At 38.3% G+C, this 19,198-nt stretch overlaps 1 protein-coding gene across 10 annotated transcripts in view; it reads left to right on the top strand.

Annotated features, from left to right (window-relative positions):
* Positions 1-19,198, top strand: part of NEK11 (NIMA related kinase 11) — a 287,681-nt gene that overhangs the window by 75,502 nt on the left and 192,981 nt on the right. For all 10 annotated transcript variants that reach the window (XM_053903812.1, XM_053903815.1, XM_053903809.1 and 7 more), the window contains exons 5-6: positions 10,149-10,213; positions 11,421-11,547. In XM_053903812.1, coding sequence (XP_053759787.1) covers positions 10,149-10,213; positions 11,421-11,547 — 192 coding nt within the window. The remainder of the gene's footprint in view (positions 1-10,148; positions 10,214-11,420; positions 11,548-19,198) is intronic.

Raw genomic sequence — 19,198 nt, 5'->3', positions numbered from 1 at the left:
GTTTTTTAAAGGTGTGTGTGTTCTGAGGCTGCTTGCCAACTATCTCAAGTTTCCATAGGCTAGTCCAGTATTTGAGGGGCCTTGGAACTTTGAATCATCCTCTCTCTGAAAGTGTAGTCCTGTAGCCTTTCTTCTCTTTGGTCCAATTAATTGGCTAATGTTTGAAACATCATCTTCTCTGGATGCCACAGCAGAATTGGGCATAAGAGAGCTTCGTGGGGGCAGAGACTGTGTCTTTCTCATCTTTTTTTCCCCCCAGTGCTAATACGGAAACCACTAAACAAAACAAACAAACCAAAGAAAACCCCAAACTCATTCCTCTTGAAGAGGGAGGAGTCCAGTTATCCTAGAATTTTTAGGATGAAGGACAGAGTAGCCTCTCTGCAGAGAGCCTCTTTGGTGGTGATCTTGAGACCTTGATGATTTTGGTGCTTTCACAGTGGAGGAGAGAGTGGAGTGGGGCGGGGGTGGAAGGGGGCACTTTCCCTAAGGTGACTGCCTCATCACCTGGCAGCCCACACAGTTTCCCTGCCAGCTTGGTGTGAGGTATTGTGTTGGAATGGCTAAATATTCCCTGAGAGGTGGCACCAGGAATTCATTTTTTTTTAAATTTTTTTTAACGTTTATTTATTTTTGAGACAGAGACAGGGCATGAGTGGGGGAGGGTCAGAGAGAGAGGGAGACACAGAATCAGAAGCAGGCTCCAGGCTCTGAGCCATCAGCCCAGAGCCCGACGCAGGGCTCGAACTCACGGACTGCGAGATCGTGACCTGAGCTGAAGTCGGACGTCTAACTGACTGAGCCACCCAGGCGCCCCAGGAATTCATTTTTAATGTAGTGAGGCTCCCAAGAAGAATCTGGAAATCCAGGTTGGTAAATATGATGGGGGATGGTGGTATGCTACCCCAAGTTTGAAGATGAAAAAGCAGTAGGAAGCTGTGGTGTTTGTGTTGTGATTCCTACTTTCTCCTGGTTCCTACTTCTTGAGGATGTCCTGAAGTCACTTTATTCAAGGAGACCCCCATCCCCATCCCAGTGCCAGGTGTATGCAGCTCCTGCTGTGTTGGCAGTAGCCAGGTTTGAAGGAGGCCTAACTCCACCCCTCGCTTACAACACAGAGGAATTGTCCTGGTCTTGAGGGCCTACATTACCAGTGAGAAAGCCAGGCAGGTGCCTCAGAGTCTAGGATAGATGCCACATGGCAGAGACCAGTGGTGGGGGCTTCCTGAGCCATGCATCACCAAGGAGTCACTGTTTGTGCCAGTACCTTTGTCAGGAAGAGTTTGTGATTTACCCTGAGATCCTACCTGATGGAGAGGGAGCTGAGGTTTCAGAAACTATGAAGATAAGATTTTAAGTGGAGATGAAGGTTAAATTGTGCCTACCTTCTCCACAGTCCTATCCTGGGTTGAGAGCCTGAGAAACACCTACTGCATCTACCTTCACAGACTGTTCTTCATTCTCCTGTGGTCCTGGAGGCAGAAAATGACCTGATGGAGGAGACAGAGGCAGGAGCTCTGCCATGTATCTGAGCACAATTGTCATCTAATTTTGCCCAGTCACTTATCTCTCTTGAGGATCATGAAACTTAGAAATGAGAGGGACCCACCACTCTTAGAGACATGGTATGGGACATATGATGTAATAGATGAAGGGCTACTCTGAACTTTTTAGAAGAAAGGTTTTATATAAATTGCCTTTATTGCCAGTCACCTTGCTATTTCTTGGATTTGATTTTTATATGCTTCAAAGGAAAGGATATTAACCAAGTATATGACAAGGCTTTCTTGCTGGAACTATTTTTGCTTACTGTAACCAGAAAGCCAGTAAATTATATTTTATCCAAATTTACCAAATAGTTTGATATCTTGTCTGTTATATACAATTTATTATTTCATTGCAATGGTGCCAGCCAATTACTTCTCATAACATTTCTAACATATTGTTTGCCTTCTTCTTAAAATACTTAGTGCTGATCTACATACATCTATATTTATATATGTGAGGGCTATTGATGCATTGCTGTCTGAAACTCATCTTCTCCTTTCTAGGTGTCATTGGGTAAGTTTCTCTTGAACATATTACTTATTCCAAATTTATAGTACTGGTCTCCTGGTCATCCCCAAAGCTCGCTATTCCAAATTCTAAACCCTTGGACTCTCAGACTCCCTGGTACTTGTAGCTGGAAGAGACCCAGTACTTTCTCCTCAGATCTCAAATCAACAGCATCAGGGACCAAGTGAATCAACTTAAGATGTTTTTAAGTGCAAGTAACAGAAGCAGCTTAAACAAGAAAGAAAATTCATTAACTCACCTAACAAGAAGTGTTCAAGGGGGGTGGTTGATGTTAGTGGCGCAGCTATACTTCAAGTTCTTTCTGTCTCTTTACTTCCATTGTCAGCATGGTTGGCTTTTGTAATCAAAATTGTCTTCTTGTAGTTGACCCGATGGTTGAAGCACCGCCATGTGTCATGCCCCCCCCCCAAACAACTATTACCAAAAGCCAGAAAAGGCAAAAGGGCCATATGTCACCACCTTTTCTCATCTTTTCTAAGAGTGGGGAAATATTAACTATAAGCTTCCACTAGACTTCCTTATGTTTCATTGGTGTTAGAAATAATTTCCAAAACTTAGAAAAGGTGGACGAGATCACTGGGTATTCTTTCAGTGCAGTGCTGGACTTAATTTCCTATCACCTGGGCTATTTTATAACTCTGTAGAGGCAGAGGTTAACTTGAATATTTTTGTCTAGAAGAGATGCAAATAATTTTTGTTCACTGGAATAGATAACTCTGGAGATGTGGTTTACAGCCCTGTTGGCCACTAACCAGTTGTGTTCCTAACCCAGCTATCTAGCTTGTCAAAGACTCTTTGACTCCATTTTAACATTTTACCAGTTTCTTCATTGATTAATGAGTTGAACAAAATCCTTGACATGTATTCATGTCATGTTTTCACGATATTCATGATTTTACCTTTTTGAAAATTATACTTTAACATTGGCCAGACTTTGGTTACATCACATACCTAAACCAGGCACCCTGTAGGGAAAAGAGATTACCTCAATGTATTTCTCATAATCTGTTCCACATTTACTCTCTTCCCTCCTCATTGCTCTTATCTACCAGGACTGAGGATGCCCAGCCTCCCCAGAGCTCATGGGGTTCTGATATCAAGGGAAAAGAGCAGGAAAATGGTCATTGGGTAGGTACTCAACATTTCCTGCCATACCAAGAGAACCCCAGAAGTGGGCATAGAAGAGGCCAAATTTTACTTAACCCTCTTTTGTTAAATATAATTGTTTTCCCTTTAATTTTTAAATAGTAAACATACTTACACAGAGACCAGCTTTAGAGGTTATAGGAATATAAGAAGGCAAAGAATATTGATTAAAGGCAAAGTTCCTATTTTTTTAATTAATGAATAAGCCCCACTAAATGGTATTCAACTTTGCGCCAAGGATAGTGCTTTTAAAACCAATATACATTTATTGAGTATTTACCATGAGTAAAAAAGACCTATAGTACTTTGTAGAATCAAACAGACTTGTTCGTACTCATAGGCTATATGACCTTGGGCAAATTATTTAGCCTCTCTAAGCTGTGATTTTCTCATCTCCAGACTATAGCATAGTGCTTTAGGTGATAGCACCTAGGGCTATTCACCCTAAGATGAAGTGGCCCGGATCTGTGTTGTCCACTTTTATTCTTCCTTTTATTCTCCACTCTTGAAAGATTGCTTATTCCTTTCTAATACTCCAAAGCCTTCAAGACAATAAAGATTATTTAAATTAGAGGAAACCCCTTTCATTATTCTTGATTCTTTATGTACAATTCTAACTGCATTCTCTGTTTGAGCATGTGACCATTTGTCTCCATGCTATAAAGTAGATGAACTTCATGAGTGGCTTTTCTTTGGCTCTGCTCCTCAGTCATGCTTTACAGCTTTGCTCTGGATGGCTGAGGTCTGACCACTGTAGCAAGATAACACTGCTACACCTGTATTATCACTAATTATAGTGGTAAAAAGTTAATTATTTTTATAACTAATACTTCTAGCATTAACTGATAATAGTACAATTTTGTCAGCATGTTCATAAGAGTAATCATTTGTTGGGAGAGAAGTTTCCTTCTGAATGTGAATGTATTGGTAACTATAATTATAAATCATTTTTTATAAAGTGATGATGACTGGGTTCCCTTCTGCCATCTCTTATAGTTATTTGTGCATCTCTCCAACCTGATTGTAAGCATTATGGGGTGCATGGCCTTGTCTTATGTATCTTTATATTTTTCACATTAACGTAATACAGCACATAGCATGTAGTTGGCACTCGTTAATTGTTTTTTTGGATTAATGAATGAGCCCCACAAGATGGTATTCATTTTTGTGCCAAGGTTTAGTGTTTCTAAAATTAACATACACTTATTGAGCCTCTTACCACGAGTAAAGAACAGTGTGAAAGAGGAAACGATGACACAGACCTGGCCTGAGCTTTTGCTATGGCTGCTGGAGGCATTGGTATGTCCAGATCTTCTAGTCTATCATAGGCCATATATAGGATTTTACATTGTATTCTGGAAGCAGTGCAGGGCCTTGGAAAGTTTTTAAGTTAGGGGTTCAAGAACAGATTTTAATTTTATAAAGCCATATCCCTGTTCCAAGCCTAAGTCTCAGAAGTACTGGTCCCAAATAGGGGTTTCCTTTATAGGTCTGGTGATTAGATACATCATAACAATTGATGCATATTATAATCATGAGTTGATAAAAACATCCTTTGTTTATGAAGTTGGGGAATTATATAGTCTAACTTGGAAAGATATTAATTAAAAATAGTTTGAAAAGTTCAGACATATGTAAACCCAAGGATTCAATCAAGTTCAACCTACCAATTTAATTAGAGTTTATAGTATTACAGGGGATAATATAGTCAGGTAAGATATGGACCTTGTAGAGCTTATAATTTAGCAAGAATGATTGGTCAATTTTAGAATATGGTGTCAAAAGAAGAACAAAAGTGGGAGAGTATGTCTAACTTGCTGATGGTGGTAGGAGGTTAAGAATTAGCAGAAAGTGATACAGGTGGATCCTTTTCTAAGCTTGGGCCTCTAGGAAACACCGCCTGAGGCAAGGATTGAAATGCTGATATCTGCCTTAGGTGGTACAGACCCAGGATGGTGAGAGTAGGAACAAATTGAACCAAGGTGAAGATGTGAAGCAGAGAGGTGTGTGTTATGGCACTAGCCATCACTTCACAAAGACTTGGGGAAAGATAACAGGTTGCTTGGCAGGGATTTTTATATGACTTATAGACACATGGGTAACATACCTTGGGTGGGAAAAGAGAAATGGATTGCCTAGCTACTTTCTCCTCTTGTCTCTCACTCGTCCACTCCAAAGGAATTAACACCCTTGCATTTTTTGGTTGTGTCATCTAGTTCCTTACATTGCCAATTGGAATGCTTGATTCCATATCCTGCAGTGTGGTGTTTCATCCTAGTCCAGATGCAGCAGGAGCCAGAAGGCCTGGCATCCCCAGGGAAGTGACTAATTAGCCTCCAGTTCCAGCATCTTTGGAAGGAAGGGGGGAGTCAGGGGACTCCAAGGAGGTACATGAGGTTTGTATCCAATATAGTCCTGAAGAAACAGACAGGATTCTGAGAGGCAGAGATGAAAGAGGAAGGCATTTTAATATGAGCTGTGACATAGAGGAAGAAACATTGTGCTGCATTTAAGATAAAGCAAGTGCCTTATTGGCTTCAACAGAGATGTGACAATTTCTTAGCCTGGATTTTCTTGGCTTGTAATTATTCTTGAGGGTTTTTTTCCCCTTTTAAAAGGTACTTCAAATATGTAACTAAATGTTTATTTCTTCATTAAATTTTTCTATATGAATAAATTACCAATTGGAAAAAAATCCTTTATCAGGCCTTTTGTTACAGATGTATAAATAGGTGAAAGAGGATGCTGGAAGTGGAAGACTCCAAATGTGAAGCTGTCTTTGATTTGGCCAACAGTAGGGGTCACAGAGGGTCTTGAGCAGGGAATGGGGTATAAAGAGTGAGGAGGAAGGACAATGTGGCTTCAACTATTCCATGTAGTTCATCATTCATTTCTGCTTGATAGCCTCGCACAGACTTTCCTTTTTGATATATTGGTGGTAACAATAGCAGTAGAAATATGAGCAGTAATGGTAACAACCGCCACAACCATGGCTCATTCCATTGCTTCATTCACATCTCTGTCCCATGTCACTTTCTCTAAGGCCTTCCCTGACCACCTGATCTAAACTAGCACCTCTTTACCCTGGTTAATCTCTAGCTCCTTGCTCTGCTTTATTGTTTTAATAGCATTAAGCTAGCTGACACTACACACACACACACACACACACACACACACACACACTCATTTAGTTGTTTTCTATTTACCTGACCAGAAAACTTCATAAACACAGAGAATTTGTCTGTCTTGATCAGTCATCGCCAGTGCCTGGCACTGTTCTAAGCATCTGATGGGGTTCTCATGTAACTTCACTGAGACCAGAGAATGTGTGGACTATATGGTGCTGATTCTTGTAATCTGTTGAGGCTTGCTTTATGGATTAGTTCATTGTCAGTTTTTGAAAATATTCCATGTATTCCTGAAAGAACATGCATTTTTAAGTTTTTTGATAAAATATCCAGTTTATGTATATTAGCTCAAGCTAATTGTGTTTTTCAAATCTGATTGTTTTGTTAAAGTCTATACCCTTATTAATTTTTTTTCTACTGAATCTATTAATTACTGAGGGAAATATGTTAAATTTCCCCTTGTGATTGTGGATTTGTCAATTTCTCCTTAAAGTTCTATTAATATTTACTTTTCATAGTGTATTTAAGCTTGTGTCATAAGTTGCACACAAGTACAGAAGTTAAAAATTTTCCCAATAAATTATTGGTTTATTCATTATGTACTGATACTCTTTATCCTTAATTTACCTAATACTTCTTTTTACCAGCTTTCTTTTGCCTGGAATATCTTTTCTATCCTCTTGCTTTCAACCTCTGTCCTTATGTTTTTTAAAAAAGGATGTTCTTTGGGGCACCTGGGTGGCTCAGTTGGTTAAGTGTCTATTGATTTCAGCTTAGGTCATGATCTTGCAGTTGATGGGTTCGAGTCCCACATCAGGCTGTGCTCTGATAGTGCAGAACTGCTTGGGATTCTCTCTCCCTCTCTCTCTGCTTGTGCTCTCTCTCTCTCAAAATAAAATAAATAAACTTAAAAATGTTTTTAAAAAGTATGTTCTTCATATCAGTTTTTATTTTTTAATTATTATTATTATTATTTTTTATTAAATATAATTTATTGTCAAATTGGTTTCCTTACAACACCCAGTGCTCATCCCGACAGGTGCCCTCCTCAATGCCCATCACCCACTTTCCCCTCCTCCCCACCCCCCATCAACCCTCAGTTCTCAATATTTAAGAGTGTCTTATGGTTTGCCTCCCTCCCTCTCTGTAACTTTTCACCCCTTCCTCTCCCCCATGGTCTTCTGTTAAGTTCTTCATATCAGTTTTTAAAAACTAGTTTAGTCCTGTTTCTCTGTGTTTTAATTCATGATTTGAATCCTTTGTGATTAACAATATAGGGAATGTATTTCTACCGTTGTATTTTGTTACATACCTTTTTCTCCTCTCCCTACTTTCTTTTGCTGGTTTTTGAGTGAATGGTGGACAATATGTATGAAATAGTGTAGAGATGTTGGGTGGTATTATCTTCTTCTGGAGAGGATCTAATGTTTTTCTGGGTGGTAGTTATAGTAGGGGCAGATCACCTTGAACTAATCGGGTACTGAGTTGGTTTAAGGCTGGTTTGAGACTTTGTGAAGGCTGGTCTTGTTCCAGTATCTAAGAAGTAGTCCTTCAAGGTTTCCAAGACCCAGCCTCATCTTTGTGAATATACTTAAAGCTCTACTTAGTTTTTAACCTCTTAGCAGCCACCTTCTCCTTACTGTCTTCCCCTAACAATTTAGGATTCAGTAAGTGCCTCAAGGGTAAAAGCCTTGCAGAATGTCACTCACTTCTCTTTTGTTCCCTTTTTTACTGGAAAATTTCCCCCTCAAGTCCTAGCTGCCTTGGTAGATTTGAACTGTAATTTTTGTCTTGTAAGCCAAGGGAAGGTGCTGCAAGCTCTAGCCTAGAGCATTCTGCTTGTGTCAACTGCCTTGAGAGGAACACACAATCTCAAGTGTTGGGCTCACCTCACAGCATTTCCGTTTTCTCCAGGGTCTGGCTCCTCAGGTGCTGACTGTCTAAGTTTGCCTTAGCTGATCTCCGATGTCTTCAAAGACCTGTTGTTGTTTTTAAATTTTACTCAGATTTTACATTGTTTAAATTTTTCAGTGTTCTCTGTACAGCTATGGAAAGTGGGAGACTTAGTGTTAAAGTTACTCCATCATAGCTGAAGCTGAGGTTTTATTTTTGAGTTTTTAATTTCAATCACATTTTTTCCCCTAGAAATTGTATCTGGTTGTTTTTCTTTTTTTCTTTTTCTTTTTTAAAATGTTTATTTATTTATTTTGAGGGAGAGAGAGAGAGAGAGAGAGAGGGAGCATGAGTGGGGAGGGGCAGAGGGATACAGAGAGAGAGAATCCCAAGCAGGATCTGCACACAGAGCCAAACATGGAGTTCAAACTCAGAAACTGAGAACATGTCCCGAACCAAAACCAAGAGTTGGACTCTTAACTGACTTAGCCACCCAGGCGCCCCTCTATCTGGTTGTTTTTCAAATCAGCATCATCTTTTTCTGGATAGTATCCCGTTTCTATTTTATGTTTTCTATTCCTTTCTTTATGATTTTAATCTCTTAAAATAAACTTATTTCAGAGTTTGAATCCTTCTGGCTTATCTGAAAATCTCAGGGGTATAATTTTAGTGTGTGTTATCTGCTGACTCTTAGTTTGCATTTGCTTCTGGTAGATGCCCCAAGAGGGTATAAGCAGCTGAGAACCAATTTTTATGTTAATTTCTTGGCTTGGGATTTCTGAAGCCATACAGCTATTGCATATTTGAATCCCAAATGTGAGTGAGCAGAGAGGTATGGTTACAGAAAAAAAAGAGAGAGATTTTTTTTTCTTTTTTTTTTTTTTACCACTCAGAGTTCAGACCTGTACAGATAAACTTTTTTGTCATTTTGTTTACTTGTGAGTCAGTGTTCTTGGGTCATCCTTTCAGTTAAGGTACAAACCACTAATGGGTCTCCACATTACATGGACTCAAGGTCTTGGCTCTTATTTCTATGAGGCCATTAAAACTGGCCCATTGGTTGCTGACCTTAGCACACCCCCTGGGGCAGCTGAGAAATCAGTACCTACTGCCCATTCGGATTTTCAGTATTCTTTTTGTATAAAGCCTCAGGAATTTGCTTCATTTTCTTGTAGGCTCGGCTGTGCATATGTGAAGATATTTGTACACTTTATGACTCGTTCTTAGGTGTTTCTTAGGTAAATGTTTTCAAGTTGTCTAGTTCTTCATAATTCTGGAAACAAAAGTCTTAACTGACATAATTTATATTGCTAGCTTATACAGTCAGACTTAATAAATGTTATCTATTATTAAATATCACCATCAGCATTATTATTTCCACAAACACATAAAACCTGAACATTTTGATTTAATACATATAATAGTTTATATATATATAATATTTCTAGAATATGAAACTATTGTATGTTCTACAAAAATATGTTATATGTAAGTATAACATATAGTATGTAATAGATTATCTATAGTAGATTGCAAAACTTTATGATAACTGGTCTGTCCACTAAGTGTATGGCTAGTACATACAGTACTATGTATATCAGCTACAGAAACACAATAAAATTTGAAACACAGTGAACTATTGAAAGAGTTTAAACCACATCACTCTTCTCCCAACTACAAGTTCTGCTCACTTAAAAAATGTTTTTTAAACTCTTATTTTCCTTAGGGGAACTAGAAAATGCTGAGGATTTGTAGCTTTTAAGCATTCAAAGACATATCTTTGGGAATATGTATTTATGTGTGAATCACTTCACATATACCTATATATATTACTTATGTTAGAAATAAAAGATTTTATATTTTACATAAAATTCGATATCTTGGGTTTTTTTTGCCTTTTTGTAGGAGGATACTTCATCGAGACTTGAAATCAAAGAATATATTTCTGAAAAATAATCTGCTTAAAATTGGTAAGATTTTTTAAAATATGTATTCCAGAAACATGGGAGAGTATATTCTAGATGTTATCAATAAATATATCACATTGAAGTATATCGTATCTAGAAGTGTTAGAGTAATTTCTGGCTTATTTTTAACTTCTCAAACTTTTGTTTTTTCTTGGTTGAGGCCAAAAGTCCCAATTATTTTGTTTCCAAGTATCTGATGTAAATTGAAGTGTAAGACATTTGCTATGTACTTGATAATTGAACTAATAATTTTTGAGTTTCTTACTCCATGCCAGGCACTTTGCAAGTAGTTGACTTGTTTTACTAGTTTGATTAATTAGTACAGGTTTTCCACTTATTTTATCACAAGCAATTGGCAGTTATCACAGATAATTAAAATGTTGATATAATAGATTTGTTAATTTTTAGTTCTTCAGAACCATGCTTCCATTCATAATGGTTACTGGATTGTTTAATATTCCTGTCAGATGTTCTTAGAAAGGGAAAGCATAAAAGCATGTAACTAGTTAGGTGAGTAAAGAGAAGCTAATAGATTCAAACTTTTATAGTCGTGTTCTTCAAAAGTCTCAGGTCTTTTATATGAAATTTTTTCTTTATTGTAAATGAAGAACAAACACTCCCCCCTCAGGTGCAATTGCAGAGCATTATATTCAGCCCTTCCAGAATAATTTTGTTTGTTTGTTATTTCAGACCTGAAATAGCTTTTTGTTTCAAGTTGCTGGTTCTCCATAATTCCAGAAATAAAAAGTTTTAGCTTTTCTGGCTCAAAGTCTTATTTCTCCTATAAGGCCTATGTTTTGTGTTTATGTGGTTTTTTTTAATGTTTATTTCTTTTTGAGAGACAGAGAGGGACAGAACGTGAGCAGGAGAGGGGCAGAGAGAGGGAGACACAGAATCCGAAGCAGGCTCCAGGCTCCCAGCTGTCAGCACAGAGTCCGACACGGGTCTGGAACTCACTAACCGTGAGATCATGATCTGAGCCAAAGTCTGACACTTAACTGACTGAGCCACCCAGGCACCCCTAAGGCTATGTTTTTTAAAACTATTCACCAGCATTGTGTGATTTAAAAGATATTATTTTTCTTCTCTTTTCCTTTAAAACGGTATATGAGTCATTGCATATTTAAAATTGTCAAATTAGACAGTTGTTAATTTCCAGGCTGGTTTTCATTGTTTTAAAGTATTTGTAAAAATTAATTTTTATTTCAAGGGGATTTTGGAGTTTCTCGACTCCTAATGGGATCCTGTGATCTAGCCACCACTTTAACTGGAACTCCTCATTACATGAGTCCAGAGGCTCTGAAACACCAAGGTTACAACACAAAGTCGGACATCTGGTGAGTGGGCAGTGGGCTAGTCCTGATGATGTATACATCTGCTGCACTGAGAGAACAATGCATTTTGGTTTTAGGCTCATTTACTTGCTACATCCACTCACTTTATTTTTGAAGTATGAGTCATTCTTTGACCAGAGTAAAGGAGAGTTTTTTTGGATTTCGAACTTGCTATTTTCATTATATTAATTTTAGAAATTCTCTTTATTTACAGGTTAATTGGTTAGTTTGGATTTTTTTCTTCTTGAACCACAAGGGAAAGTTCTTAATGTATCATAAACATTAAATGTTGATAGATTTCTGCTAGCCTATTATATAAAGTAGTTATAATCCTAAACACTGTGCTTTATTTTATTTAAGATTAGCTTCCACTTCTGTGGAGAATGTACAGCTTTATTTTTTTTCTTCTTGTTGCATATAAGAATTTTTACTGAAGATACTAGCTTTTAAGAATAAATGTAAATTTAAAAATGTCTGGGTTTTCAATGATAGATGCATCTGAGATTTCTCCATTTATATGTGCTCTTGTACCAAAGGAATCTCTCATTCTTTGTCATGGAACCAGTCAAATCTCAGTACAGAAGCCTCGTGGAAAATTGTATTCTATTGTTAGCAATAGATCCTATTTAGGGAAAATCTCTTCTCTTTGAAGAGGAATCATATAATTTTCAGCTTGTTAAGGGTTGAAAGGACAATCTAGTTGAGAGCCTGTTAATTAAGTAAATAATTATTGTATGCAAATCAACTTAAGTACTTCTGAGCTTTCAAAGATGAGCAGTGTGAAAGATTATGTCTACTTCATTCTTCTAAAGAAGATAAAGTAGAAAGTTACCTTTCCTGCAGCAAGGGAAAAGTAAGCACAACAGTGGATATGACTTTGGATTTTCACAAGGGTCATTACTCGTGTTCTTGTTCTGGTGCCTCCCAAGTGGGAGAGAACACTGTCAACATTAGGTCTGGCTATGGCAGATAGCCATCCATCCTGTCCCTTCAGTTCATTCTTGTGATTATTCATTTCTACATTCTTCAGTGGTTTTTATTTTTTCATTGTTAGCCCGTTTCTACCCTGATGGTCTTTTCCAATTTACCTACCATCTTTCCTCTATCATAACCTTCCCCTAATACTCTCCTCCCAAAACAAACACAAAATAAACAAAAACCACAAAGGTATGTTCCAGGGAATGAGTTTCTTTAGATTTTGCTTTATCGAGCATCTACTACTAGATGCCCCTTAGGAAGTCTTCTTGCTCTTTTTTGAGTAGCTTTCTTCAGTTCGAGAAGATCAATCTTGGGCTTTGGATTGGATTTGGGTTGCATATTTACAACTCTCTTTGCACTTAATTTTGTTTATTATTTGGACATTTAAAAATAGGTTCAAATCTATAATTTCTTCGTAATTAAAATTACATGGTACGTCAGGAAGATGTTACATCCTCTCATTTGAATAAAGAATAAATTAATTTATGAAGCCCATTGCTAAGCCTTTGGAATTACATGTAGCAAGAAGGCTGGCTCTTTTGGTCGGGTATCTACATTTGCTTGCCGAATCAGATGTATGTCTCCTCAGAAACTTGGGCAACAGGACCCACAGACGGAAGAGTAAAAAGCACACAGTTCTTTTGGTCTTCATTGGGTCTATTGTAGTTCTTTTTTTACAATCTGATCTTAGGGGCATCTGGGTGGCTCAGTCAGTTAAGCATCTGACTCTTGATTTCAGCTAAGGTCATGATCTCATGGTTCATGAGTTTGAGCCCCACATCCAGCTCTGTGCTGACAGCAGGGACCCTGCTTGGGATTCTCTCTCTCTCTCTGCCTTTCCCCCACTCACACTGTGTTTCTCCAAGTAAATAAACATTAAAAAAAAAACCCTGCTCCTAATATTGCAAAAGAATTATAGGAATATCAGTATTGCATAAAGAATTATAGGAATATTCCTAATATGGGAATTATAGGAATATCATAAAGAATATAGGAATTATCAAGAATATCAGAATTACAGGGCTATAGAATAATAAGAATAGTATTGCTATAATGTTTTAAGCTTATAAAAATGGTATTTGTCTCAGACAAAACTTAAAAAAACCTAAAACCTCCCAAATATAAAAATGCAGGAGAATTTTAATGTATTTTTTGTGAGCATTAGGTCAGCTCTCCTTGCAGATATTATTAACCATTCAGCAAGTACAAGCTAAGGACTTATCATCACCCTGACCCCAAATAACCACCTTATTATGAATTTGGTAATTACCTTAGTTGTATCTGAATCAAAACAGGCTTATCTGGTAATGAAATTTCTATTGCCAAACCTAAAGTGGAAAGAATAACAGAGAACTATTAATTATAATGGCATATACATAAGTGTGATGAGTAATCTTTGGGAGACACTCAGAAAAAATAGATTGAATGGGGTTGAGAATTTGTTTTCCGAATCTCAGTGTGTAGCATATGTTTACTGTGGAATATTTTCTTGTAATTGGAAATACTTGTGAATAATTGACAGGTGTTTTGTTTTAACACTAATAGCTGTACTTATGATATCTATAATACTTAATGAAGAATTGGTATACTACTAATTATATTTCATCTGTTAATGTTTGCCCATTGTAACCTTATCCTCTTTCTGCAATCTGTTAAACCTTTTGGGATTCAATTATTTATAGCAATCAAGTACAGAGAAGTCTCTCTCTTAAAAGTGGGTGAGGTTCCAAAAGTTTATAAACACTGGAAGGTTAGGATAATTAGGTTCATTGAGAACAGTACTTTGAACCCTGCTGATTTGTATAAGCAGTTGCTGAACACTTCTCCCCCACAGAAAAATATAATATAGGAGTTGGGTTCCTAGGGCAGCTCTTTAAACTGATTTAGACTTTGAATAGTTAGAATTTATTGTTTTGGTAGGAGAAACAAATAAAGGACAATACTATTGGAATAATGGTTCTATAATTAAACAGAAAAGAAACAGAATATTTCATTGTTGGACTTATCTCTCTTGTGAAAGGCGACGAGATGGCTCTTTAATCTTGTGCCCCTATGTTCTTTGGACAATTTTAGTGGAGGGAATGATGGTGGGCATAGTAGGGGTATCAGAGTGTAATGCGAAGCTCTCAGGATTTTGCTCAGAGATCTGCTCCAAGGGTTGGCTGCTTAAGAGACATGGTAGGAGTCTAGTTCACACTCTAAGTCAGACTTTAGTGATGTTGGGCAAAAATGTCAGACAAGGCTTAGCTACAGGTAGAAGAAAACAAAGAACTGGCACCTGCCTGATCTACCAGAACTAAGAAAGTATCCTCATAGGAGAGTGTTCCCAAACGAGACAGGGAAAGGGACCAGGGTGGAGAACGAGTCTGTTTTCTGGTGAAGGATTGAGGAAAGCAAGGCCAACTTGGCAGCAGTGCGTGTAGCTAATGTGGGGCCTACAAGTAGCTGGCAGCCAACAGCTCCATCTTGGTGAAGGAAGCTCTGGAGCAAGAGAGCCCATTTCTCTCACCTTCCCACGGTCTGAGAAATTCTTGTGTGGATTTAGAACTAAGCTGTTAGGCAAGGAATGCCTTCCTAGGGAGTGACAACTGGTGTCATTATTTTCACCCAACAGAAGCTAAGTAGGAAAACATTTCAGTCAAGTGCAGTAGATTTGGATATTAATATCTGCTTTCAATGACTAGCATGAAATGACTGATATAAAATCTGGAGATAATATCCAGCCTGGTCAGTTTTACTAAAGGTCATAATACAACCACAGCAACAGAACCAAAGTTGTCTATAGAGTGCTTACTCTGTGATTGACAGTTAATGTGCTAAGCACTTTATCCAAATAAATGTATTTGTCACTACAAAAAAAAAAAATCATACAGTTTATAATTTTACAACCTGCTTTTTTTCACTTAGCAAAAGGAAATATTGCTCTGCATTAACAAAATATATCTACATATCATTTAAATGTTTGCATAGTATTCTATACTTGGATACAATCATTTTTTTCAACCAGTAATGTTTATTAAGCATTATTTAATGTTTTCTTTGAAGATTTTATCTTTGTTTTTGTATTTAAGCATTTTTAGGGTGCAGTGTATATGGGTGTGGATTTGCATTTATCCTACTTTGAGTCAGTTGAGCCTCTTGGACATATAGATTGATGTATTTCCTCAGATTTGAAAAGTTTTCAGCCATTATTTCTTTGTGTATTTTTTCTTCTCTTTTCTCTCTCTCCTTGCCTTCTGGTACTCCCATTATGCATATGTTGGTGTGCTTCATGGTCTCCCACACTTCTCTAAGGCTTTATTCATTTTTCTTAATTTTTCTCTGTGCTCTTCAGATTGTATAATATCTGTCTATCTATCTTCAAGTTCATTGATTCTTCTGCTAGTTAAAGTCTACTGTTGAGCCCCTGTAGCGAATTTTTTTCTTTCAGTTATGGTACGTTTCAACTACAGAATTTCTATTTGGTGCTTTTTTTTTTAATATAATTTCTTATCTCTTTACAGATATTCTTCATTTGGTGTCACATTATATCATACTCTACTTATTTAAACATGGTTTCTTTTAGTTCTTTGAACATATTTATGATGTTGATTGGAAGTCTTTGTCTGTTAAATCTGATATCCGAGACCTCTCAGTTAGTTTCTATTTCCTGCTTTCCCTCTCTGTATATGGATATTTTCCTTTGCATATCTCATTATTAGTGAAAACTGAACATTTTAGATAATGCATTGTATCAACTCTGAATATTTATTCTTCGTATTCCTCCCACCTCTCTGAGGCTTGCTATTGTTTGCCTCTCTTTTTTTTTTCTACGTTTATTTATTTATTTTGAGAGACACAGCATGAGAGTGCATGAGTGGGGGAGGGGCAGAAGGAGAGGGAGAGAGAGAGAATCACCAGCAGGCTCTGCGGTGTCAACATGGAGCCCAGCATGGGACTTGGTCCCATGAACTGTGAGATCATGGCCTGAGTCAATATCAAGAGTTGTGTGCTCAAGCGACTGAGCCACCCAGGTGCCCTGCTATTGTTTGCTTCCTTATTCACTTAGTGACATACCTGATTATTCTACTGAAACCTATTTCCCTTCCAATGTGAAACCTCTAGTGTCATTCCTCAAAGAGTATAGCCTTGGGCACGTGTGCAGTGAGCATTGGGATGACCGTGGTTTTAGAAAGGCTCTCTGTCCCTTTCCCTATCTCTCTGTTGAGCTGTTTCTGCTGGTATTACACCCAGTTGTTAGCCTTAACTAATTGCCAACTCATTGCTCTATTATTTTCAACAATGCCTTGAGGTTGCTCTCCAGTCTGTTCCAATTAAATTTGAGCCTCTTTGCAGATGTAGTTTTTGAGGCCAGTCTTTCAGGTTTGAAATTTGGATATTTTTAACTATCTCTTTCCCTGATTTTCTCTGGTGAAGTAGCTTATTGTGCTCATGAAACTGCCAATCTCCTCTTAATTGCTTGCCACCAAAATCTTCATCATTTCTGAGAGTGGAGTTTAGGCTTAAATTTCCTACACTCTGTTCCAAATAAAATCAGTCCCTTTGGGGAGAGCTTCTGAACCCTCTCTTATTATGGCCTGTCTTAGCCCTAGGCAAAATATCTGAGCACTGCTCAGGAGATGGAGGTAGGGACATGGCCCACTTTTCTTAGAGTGACACTCCAGCTCATGAGCAGGGTACTGGCCAGGGGCAGTAGCCTCTCTTCTTGGCTTGCCTCTTCTGGGATGGAACCTCTACCCTGTGAGCAAAGGTGATCAGGGCACCCCAGTATTCTCTGCCTGCTGTTCCTGGTGTAGAGCCCCCATTCTACTAGTAGGAACTAGGTAGAGGAAAGGAGCCCTTAATGTCTTGGTTACACTCACCTGGCATTTAATCTGTATAACAAAGCTGGGGAGATGAGAAATGCCAGAAGCTTGTTCCTTCTGGAGAGATATCCAAGCCCATGACTGGTTTCTGGAGGAAGGGGGAACCCCATCTTCTTGGCCACACTTGCTCAGAGTGAAATTTTTGTCACATTAAGCTGAGGGAGTGGCTAAGTGCCACAAACTCTTGTTTTTACAGAGACTTAATAGATTTTTTTGAATAAATGTCTCCTCATTTACAGTATGCCCTTAAGACAATTTTCAGTGACATTAAATTGTTGGGGGTTTTTGGTAATTTTCACTAGTTACGGCTGTTTTGCTAAGGAGCAGGTCTGCTGAGCTCCTCATGATGCCACCACTTTGGAACTGTTCTCCCCAAGGCCTTACTGTTGGAATTAAAGATTTTTATTTATCTGTTTCCTCTGTTAAACAGTGTTAAAAAATAGACTGGAGCAGGGAGAGGCTGGTGGAGCCTAAAGAAGGGAGATAGGCAGGCCTTGTATTAACTTCATATATTCCGTACTCCTAATGCTCTGTCCATCTTAAAAGACCCTATGGAAACTACCAGAGATGATTAAAGCAGTTGGAGCACAGCCATTCCATCAAAATGTGAAGCGGTGCAGGCTGTTGCCGTATCCAGCCTTTATGGAGCGGCTGAGTGAATAACAATCGGCAATGGAGGAATACTTGAATCATCATTTCCATTGCCAATCCACCTTCTCACCCCAACTTTGAACACTGCCCATGTTCATTTCCCAAACTTTATAGTTTATATGGAATCTGTGATCATGACCCCGAGAGTAGCTAAAGATGCAAAAGAAAAACATTTCCCTTTCATTTTCTCCTCAACCACGCTGTGATCTCCCTGTCCTCCTCTCTCCCCTTGCTGTTGCTTCCATCTTCTGTTCTTCCATTGGCCAAATTTTTATGGTGTGGAGGACATAGGACCACCACACAGGAGGAAGAGCAGATGATCTTCTTTCAAACATTGTGCTCAATGCTGGAAGAAAGTAATTAAAAAGAGCTGGTATGTACAAGACGAAATTCACCCAAACTTTACTTCTAAATTTTTGTGAGTTTTCCTGCAAACATGATAGTATATTTGGATGATAGGGTGGAAAGAATACATTCACCTTTGCTTTTACATGTTCTTTTGAGGGGTGCCTGGATGGCTCAGTCAGTTAAGCGTTTGACTTCGGCTCAGGTCATGATCTCGTGGTTCACAAGTTCAGGCCCCACATCAGGCTCTGTGCTGACAGCTCAGAGCCTGGAGCCTGCTTCGGATTCTGTGTCTCCCTCTCTCTGCCTCTGCCACACTCATGCTCTTTCTCTCTCGCAAAAATAAATAAGCATTAAAAAAATTAAATATTCTTTTGAAAATTCAGTTCCTCAGACACCTTAGCTACATTTCAAGTGCTCAGTGGCCACATGTGGCTACTGGTTATTGTGTACAGAAACATAGAATATTTCTGACATTACAAAAAATTGTATTGGACAGTCCTGGAATATTCTGCTCCAGACCCTTTAGGGCTTACCCTGGGATTTTCTTGCATTCATGCAGCTTTTGGATTGGGCAGATCCCCTAATACTTTCAGAAGCTATTCTTGAATGGGTCTACTGTGCTTTTCAGTAAGTAATTTGGGGCCATTTTGAAGTTCTTCTGTTATGGGGTCCTTCAATTGCTCCATTGATTCCCTCTGCTTCTTCTCACAAAGATGCCGATACTGTGCAGGTCACATGGTGGCTGTGGTTTGTCTCCACTTCCTTGTATTTCTAGGTTTCAAGGGACACCTTGCCACCTAACTTTGTTGAAA

This window comes from Panthera pardus, unplaced genomic scaffold (assembly GCF_024362965.1).
Source record: "Panthera pardus isolate Hobbes unplaced genomic scaffold, ASM2436296v1 HiC_scaffold_16, whole genome shotgun sequence".
Taxonomy (NCBI): Eukaryota; Metazoa; Chordata; class Mammalia; order Carnivora; family Felidae; genus Panthera; species Panthera pardus.
This window is presented reverse-complemented; position numbering and strand designations above follow the sequence as displayed.